Genomic DNA, 7,868 nt, shown 5'->3' with positions numbered 1-7,868 from the left:
GTAACTGACGTAGTGTGCTGATGGGTTTGTGGGCGACACGGATATTGAAGGGTAGTAAGATGTGCGAGATGTTTCCAGACATGCCTTTTATGTACAGTATGGTTGCTGTAGTTGTAGGGGTTGCGGTGTCGTTTGTTTCGGTAGTGGTAGTGGGTTGGTGAGTGTTTCGTCGGATGAAGTCGTTGTTGTAGTTGTTCTTCGTAAAAACACAGAGAAGGTATTTGTTCTCGTTGGAGAAGCTGTCTGTCCAGTGGCATACTAGTTGTATGCGTCGTGTTAGAGTTCTGATAGTTGTGGCTTTGTGTGATGTACGGTTGTAGGATGACTCGTCTAGTAATCTGTTGGTGTGTGTCGGTTTCCTGTAAACTGTCGTCCGTAATGAGTTGTCGTTGCGGCTTACCAGGCAGTCTAGAAAAGAAAGTTTGTCATTTTCTTTGACTTCTCTGGTAAACTGTATGTCAGTGTTTTGTTCATTTAGGTGGTGGTGGAATGCGTCAATTTCGTCGTGTCGAACGGCGGTGAATGTGTCGTCATAACGTAATCAAAGCAGTATCGTTTGTCGGCAAGTCGAAAGGGCGCATTCCTCGATGTTCTGCATCACAATTTCTGCTATAACCCCAGAAACTGGAGACCCCATGGCAGTGCCGTTTAACTGTTTGTACTGTTTACCGTTGTATTGAAAGTAAGTAGATGTTAGGCAAATGTTTAGCAAGTCCATAATGCCGTCTGTCGGTAGCGGTAGTGGGTCGGTAGATTGTCGGATTGCAGTCTGAGTGCACTGTAATGCCAATTGAAGTGGAATACTTATGAACAGTGATTTCACATCAAATGACACTAGTTTGTAGTCGTCGGGTATCTGAACAGTCTTGGTAGCGTTAATGAAGTCTTCAGTGGATTGTAGTTTATGTCTGGATTTGTCGGTTAGGAGTTGTATTATTGTCGTCAGGTACTTGGATAGGTGATATGTGGGAGAGCCACAGAAAGAAACAATAGGTCACATTGGGAAACCAGGTTTGTGTAGTTTCGGCAAACCGTAGAGTCTCAGTGGCTGTGGTGCCAAGCACCTCAGTGGATAGTACGGTTGGGTGTCAAAGGCATTCATTTTCTTGAGTGCCTCCAAGCCTCCTACATCGGAGAGATTGGCAGAAACCTCACAGCAGGACTGACTGAACACAGACGGGCGACGAGGAAAGGTGATGTCAGCAATCACATTGCTGAACACCATCGACCTACCAACCACAACATTGACTGGTACTCTGCGCAATGCCTAACCTACAGCACTGACCAATTTCAACGACTGACTCTGGAAAGCTGGTTTACTAACTCTGAACAGACTCCCCTAAACAGATGTCAACAACTACCCGCTCCATACAAATGACTCATTCACGACATAAACATCACAAACGACCGAAAAAGAACAACCTAACGTTACCGACAGATCGAAACAGACCAATCACGACTGCCTTACGTCATTTGAGTCTTACAGCCAATGACATTACGGCAAAACCAACCGATCATTTCACACAAACTGGAATAAGAACATTCTACTGACAACAATCATTCACTTGAATCTGATGATGACTTCCTCACAGGTTGTCAAAACGTCAGTCACTACCACCGACAATAGTTCTTCTCAGGACTACACTCACCCGGACGATCAGACTACACCTTCAAAACATATTATATTCCTGCGTTTCACTGAAAACAACATGCAACAATCATAAAAAAAAACATCCACGAGGCTCGTAAGGGTATAGCCGCAACTTGTGTCGGTTAAAAGTACTAACAGGTCTGGGCATTCATCATGAGTGCAATAAATTCAGAGATTCCAAACAAATGTTTAAGGTCTAAGTGGATAAAACTTGTCAGTTTAAGAACTGAACAATCATGCAGCATCAACATATCAGAAGTGAGGAAATTCGTGAAATAAAGCAATCAGTAGCCATCAGAGTAGGATCAACGAAAATTAAAGAATCTAGCTTACAACAAATCTTCGTTACAGCTTCTGAAATAGGCAGGACTGTATTAAATTAATGAATAGAAAGTACTGAGAATATTACCATCAGTTAGCTCACCTCAACGCATCTTGAATTGTCTACTGTCAAAATGATTATGTTTCCAGAGGGTTTGACCACCTTCACGGAGATATGGTGTTGTTGTGTGTGAAAGAAAGTATTGTCTTTAACAACTGATTGTTACAAGTAGGTCGCTTGATTAATTTTCTTAGCAATTTTTTTACTTTTGCATAAGGTTCTTTCTTGACACGCTTATTACTTTTCAACGATAAAAAACAGGGGGACACCGTGCTAGTGCTTCAGTTACTTGTTATTTAAGCCAAAAAAAAAAGGGTGTTTTTAAGACGCTATAGTGTTTCTATGGTAAGCTGTTATTTCATGCGAATATAAATTGGAAGTTGGGACAAATCAAAACAATAGAGCTTGAAAATTCTGGAAACCTGAAGCAGCCACCTCAATTTGACCTTTCTGCAAATACTACAATTCAGACTCCGTGTGGTCCCATTTTGTCCAAACCTTCGCTTTGTGTTAGAAATCTCGCCATACATAACTCACCTTAAGCTTAAATCTAACCCAGATACAGCTGTTTACGGAAGTATATATGAAAAATATGGGATACTCTGATAGAAAGTACTTATTATAATAATAGAAAGTACCTGTGGAAAATTATTATATTCGGAAACAGTATATTCGGAAATAGCAAATCCAACTGCTTCTATTTCTGCTGCTGCTGCTGCCGTTGCGTGACCAGCTGCTGGTGGTGTTACTGCTACTGGCGATGCAAGCACCTGTCGGTACAATTAGTTTGTATCAATGTAGAGCTTTGCACTCAAAAAGAAGAAAAACAAATGTGGGCGAATCTTTCTCAAAAATAAATGAATCTGGTAAATATTCTTATTTTGTGGATCGAAGCTTGCGGGAAAAAGGTTGGATGGTGACATTAAGTTATTGCAGAATGTCACTGTTGAATAATAACAAAAATAACTGTTATACCTCTTTCTGTGCATCAGCTGTTTCCTGTAACATAATAAGTATAATGTTAGCCGTAAGCTTAGTTTTGAGTAAATGCACCTTTTTCATCTGAACAAGTTAATTGTAAACAAAATTCAAGTGCATTGTAGATAATGTAATTAATATTGGTGTTAAGCACTGACATCCTGTAGCCTTTTCAAAGAATACTTCAGGGATGCTTGTAACGCTGCATCTTCTTGTTGTTGCAATTCTCTTGTGTCCTCTAACTTGCCTGTCGTTAAATAAACTTCCAATGAAATATTGCTAAACACAGTGCCATACCATGCAATTGGTTTTCAAAGTAGCTACTGGTATATGTATCACTGCTATTCAGTGCATTTTAATAAGTGACTTTGTCATTTCAAAACAGCATGCAATTATGTCATTATTAATTCTTACTGTCAAATACCAAAATAAGAGAACAACCTGCATATTTAGGATTCCGTATAATTTATTATATGTATATTGGAAACAACTTCCATTTACTTTACTGCATAGAAAAGGCTTGACAAGTTGTTTTCCTTTTTTAACAACCCAGTGAGTGAGTAATTACATAGAAGGAAGTCAAAATATGTAGTCTACTGTAAGTATACCTGTGTGAAGAGATGGCCTTTACATGATGGAGGTTCACTGTGGTGTGTCTCATCATCTCTTCTGCTGTCAATTTATCTCCTAGTGATAAGAAAATTGGATCATTAACTTATTGAGGCTGGTCCGCTTTCTCTGAGAAAACATGAGGCATGCATCAATAACATCGCATACCATACTGCCATGCAGCAATGACTTGACGTTTGGTAACACCAACTTGTTGTAAAATCAAGACATGGGCACCACTCAGGGGACGTGGATCTTCACCAACACGTTCAAGCATTTGGGACACACAAGGTGATCTCTTGTGTGCCACAAAGACCAAGCAGCAGCCTAACACTGTTGATAGTTCTGTATCCTCGTTAAGTGTCCTTCAGAATAAAAGGAATATACTTTAATCTGTACTAAGAAACAATACAAGACTGGCGAAAGACTTAGATCTAATGTTTGGGAACTAACTATAGAGTCACCAAAGTTTGTGTCTTAAGGATGAAAGAAGGAAGAAACATTTACATCATTCATCCATGAATATCAATTCTTACATGAAGTGGAATACTTCGCAGATAATCTAAGCTCAAGATAAAGACATTTACTTCTGGCATGTTCTGTTTTGTAAAATTTGAATGAATGATTATTTGTTTGATAGTTTTAAGCTTAAATTACCTGGTGACATTGACACTCTCATCACTCTCTCATCACTCTCATCAAACAGGATCACCACAATTGGTGTCAGGTTTTGGTGACTCTTTACAACAGCCTAAACAAAATCCAAGGTTTAAATCAAATATAGTTGTTAAAAAGAGTATGTATATAACACTGCAAGATAGAAAACAACTATGCACAGACAAACACTTTCAAACATCTCGCCAAATTTGTCTCTTCCTGAGTACATAAGCAAAATCCTTGCCTGGTCAAACGTAAATGGGCATGGGGTCCACATTAATCTTCTCCCAAGGAGGAGGTACAGCAGTTGGACCTGCTGTAAGGGTCCTTCAATTTCTGTTATCAAAACAATTTTTCAATCAGTTAATCAGACCTTTACAAATAAGAACAACCTTTAATCATGATCTATGGTGACATTCAATAAGCCTTTTGCAGCTAGAGGTCACGTGCTTGGAAACCCCATAGCAACAGCTTGCTGGACTGCAAGCATTCCAGTAAACAAAAGTGCTATAGAGGTCAAGCACGTGTGGTTTCAAACAAAGGTTTTAAGCGTTTTAGATACTTAGTTTTTTTTTAATCTTGTCATTATCGTCAAGTATCGTACTGAACCCTTTTCAAACGCTCGCTTCAGGAAGCTTTGCGGATGCAAACGCTCGTCGCCATAAATCACAATGGCGACTTCGCAAGGTATGTGTAGTGAACAATAAAAATAGAACATTACGTGTTTAAACTATTTTGGTCGAAAACTACTAGGAAACAAAAGTCTATTTAATAAAAAAATTATTTGCAAGGAATGAAGACCGTAAATTCTCAAACAAGGACATTTTAGTAACATATGATCAAGAGACACAAGACATTTCTCGCCTTCCAGTGGGTTTTAACAACCAAATTAATTACCCCGATGTCTGCCCTCTATCACCAGAGAGAGGTCAAGCATTTTGCAAGTATCATTGTGGAATGGCTATGAGAAATAATATTCCCCATGGATTACATGCTTTTGTTGAATACTGTGCCATTTCAGGTAATTTATCAACCTGTTGAAATGTTCGAATTTTTTCTTAGTTAAGCTAATATTTCATGATAGACTTGACTGATGATGTCAAGGGAGTAAAGCTTCTTTTCTCATTTCATCTGCAATACAAAGTTGCACCCACCAAATTACTCATAATAACTCATACTGCTTAAGGGTTATAGTTAAGGAATGATTCAAAACATCAGAGGATGACTAACTCAAGGAGAATTTTTACAGCAATGCACCTGGAAACTGCATTTGCAATTTTTAATTTTCCTTTTTTTACATTTTAAGTTAATTGAAGTATAATCATTTGAAGGTTTTATTGCAAAGTTTCTCTTTAATCTATATTACCATTTATCAAGGACCTCAAAATATAACGCTTATCTTTGTTTTTTGACATGTTTTGATCAACCTTAAGATTGGCGTTAGAGCTGTTGTTTACATCTCTATTAATTCATTTCTCTTTCTTAGATAATAGCAGAGGAGATAACAAATCAACGTATGATAAAATCGAAGAAAAATTAAAAGCTTGCTCTCAGTCGGAGGGCAAATTTGAACAAGTTGATGCAATAACTTTCCAAGGTTTGTGATAGCTCCATTTTGTGTTTTAAGCACTTTTTGATATAAATTTGATACATTTTGTTTTTAACTAGTTTTTATTTTTCAACAGGTACTAGACAATTCATTCGCTCAAATGCAAAATTTGTGAACGAGTGTGCTGAGCCAATTCCTAAATTATGCAATAAGGACACTGGTGGGCTTAAGACTTTACATAGCTGGTCCAGAGGTGTTTTTTGGGTTGTAAGTGGTGGTGGGCACATAGACTACTGGCAACCACTCTATAGGTAAGTTGTAAGGCATGTCATTATTTTGGTTTTCCTTCTCTTAATTTTGTGTGCCATTTGTGTCTCCAATAGTTATTTTGAACTGTATCCTGGTGTGCCAGTATGTTCTAAGCCCATGAATTTGTTTCTGTTCTGTTGGATTTCATGAATAACTCAATTTTGCTCATTTCTTACTTAACAGGTCTGAGTCACCTCCTCAAGCTTTTTTAATATTGATTTTGTGGTTGTATCGGAAGTTTAAACCATTGGTAGATAAGGGGTTGCCATCACATGAACTGGAGGAGAAAATGACAAATACAATATTGGCCTATGACAACATGTGCCATGTTGACGGACTGAAAGTTGCTGCAAAAAAGCTGCCCTTTTCACCCCCATTAGATAAAGTTTGGACATCCGTCATCAAGGTAATTGACAAGTTGCACATCTGTAATCACAAGGATGCTAAGTGTAAGACCGTATACAATCCAGAGGGAAAAGTACCAGAAGGTTTTAACACTATGGCTGCAGAACAAACTTTTGCCTGGGGCAGTAGGCTTAAGCGAATAATATGTGCCATGCCTAGACTGCACCAGTTCTTCTACTTGCATAGGGCTGTGAAACATCGTAACAAGTACACAGAAAACTGTCACAAGTTAAGCAAATGCCCTCTTCTTTCAAGGCAGTCTAATCTCTAAGTTGGCAGGCTGAATTTGTAGAGAAGGCTTAAATTAGCTCAATTGAGCTCAAGAGCAGTTTTAAGCCACGTATGTCATATTGTTATGAATGTTGAGTATTATCAAATGAGACAGGTTGATAACGTTACTGTTTTCATTTCATTTTGAAATAATGTGGTAGTTACAAACAACGTTTGGAAGAAAACAAATTCATCTATATTAAGGTTGAAAAAAAATATGCTGACTAATTCAGGTAGCAATTGCTTTCCATGACTTAACTAATGATGCACAAATAACTTAATTCTTGTGGGCAAACTTGACATTTTTGGGTAAAAGAAGAAAGCTTTGTGTAGTTGTTTGAATGTGTACCCTGGTCCACCTGTCATTAACAAGACATGTAATAAGCAAATAATTTTCTTTAAAAGATTACCATATTAGAACAGTAACCATATTAGTTAAGCCATGGATGAATACAAGTTAGCTTTCTTTACCATTTTTCCTTTGATAACATCTGTCAAAGTGGGCAAAGTAGGCTTCACTTTAATTTTTTTTCCCAAAAAAATTAATGATGTTTGGTTTTGGCGATTGTCCAATGAACACACATATCTGTTCATGTAAATAACAAATGAAGCTTAAAAACAAATATTGTCCGAGATTACTCCCGATGCTGGTTCACAATCAAATGAGGACTGTATATTTCCAAGCTATAAAATGCGTTTATTCGTAGATTCACAGCTCTTTACAATTCCGTTCCGTTCTGATACGTTCTAATTCGTTCTACTTCGTTAACCTCTTACAACAATGTCTTATATACACAAGGAAATACAAGAATGTTGCGGTTGTAACCGCTAAACTTAGTCTTAACTAGTTACAAGCTTTCTTTGTTTGTTATAATCAAGTACGTGATCTACTTTTAGCCCATATGTGCTACATGCAAATGTCACGCGCAATATGTGACATTACCGCGAGAATTAACGTTGCGTGATACAAAGATTAAAATAAACTATTATTATCGGACACACTCCCCCCCTTGACCTGTCAGGGTCAAGCACAATTTGGTAATCACAGTCAGTCGCAC

At 37.8% G+C, this 7,868-nt stretch overlaps 1 protein-coding gene and 1 pseudogene across 1 annotated transcript; one reads left to right on the top strand and one right to left on the bottom strand.

Annotated features, from left to right (window-relative positions):
* The window catches only part of LOC148723358 (uncharacterized), a 3,535-nt pseudogene extending 1,722 nt beyond the window's left edge, over window positions 1-1,813 (bottom strand).
* Window positions 1,814-4,948: 3,135 nt separating this feature from the next.
* LOC111324679 (uncharacterized) lies at window positions 4,949-7,858 on the top strand. Its single transcript, XM_088734433.1, has 4 exons — window positions 4,949-4,964; window positions 5,764-5,791; window positions 5,946-6,137; window positions 6,319-7,858. The coding sequence occupies exons 1-4, from the start codon at window positions 4,949-4,951 to the stop codon at window positions 6,809-6,811; spliced, it is 729 nt and encodes a 242-aa protein (XP_088590559.1). The 3' UTR covers window positions 6,812-7,858.
* The last annotated feature ends 10 nt before the right edge of the window (window positions 7,859-7,868 follow it).

Source organism: Stylophora pistillata, chromosome 9 (genome assembly GCF_964205215.1).
Source record: "Stylophora pistillata chromosome 9, jaStyPist1.2, whole genome shotgun sequence".
NCBI classification, from domain to species: domain Eukaryota; kingdom Metazoa; phylum Cnidaria; class Anthozoa; order Scleractinia; family Pocilloporidae; genus Stylophora; species Stylophora pistillata.
Note: the sequence above shows the minus strand (reverse complement) of the source record. Positions and strands in the feature narration are given on the sequence as shown.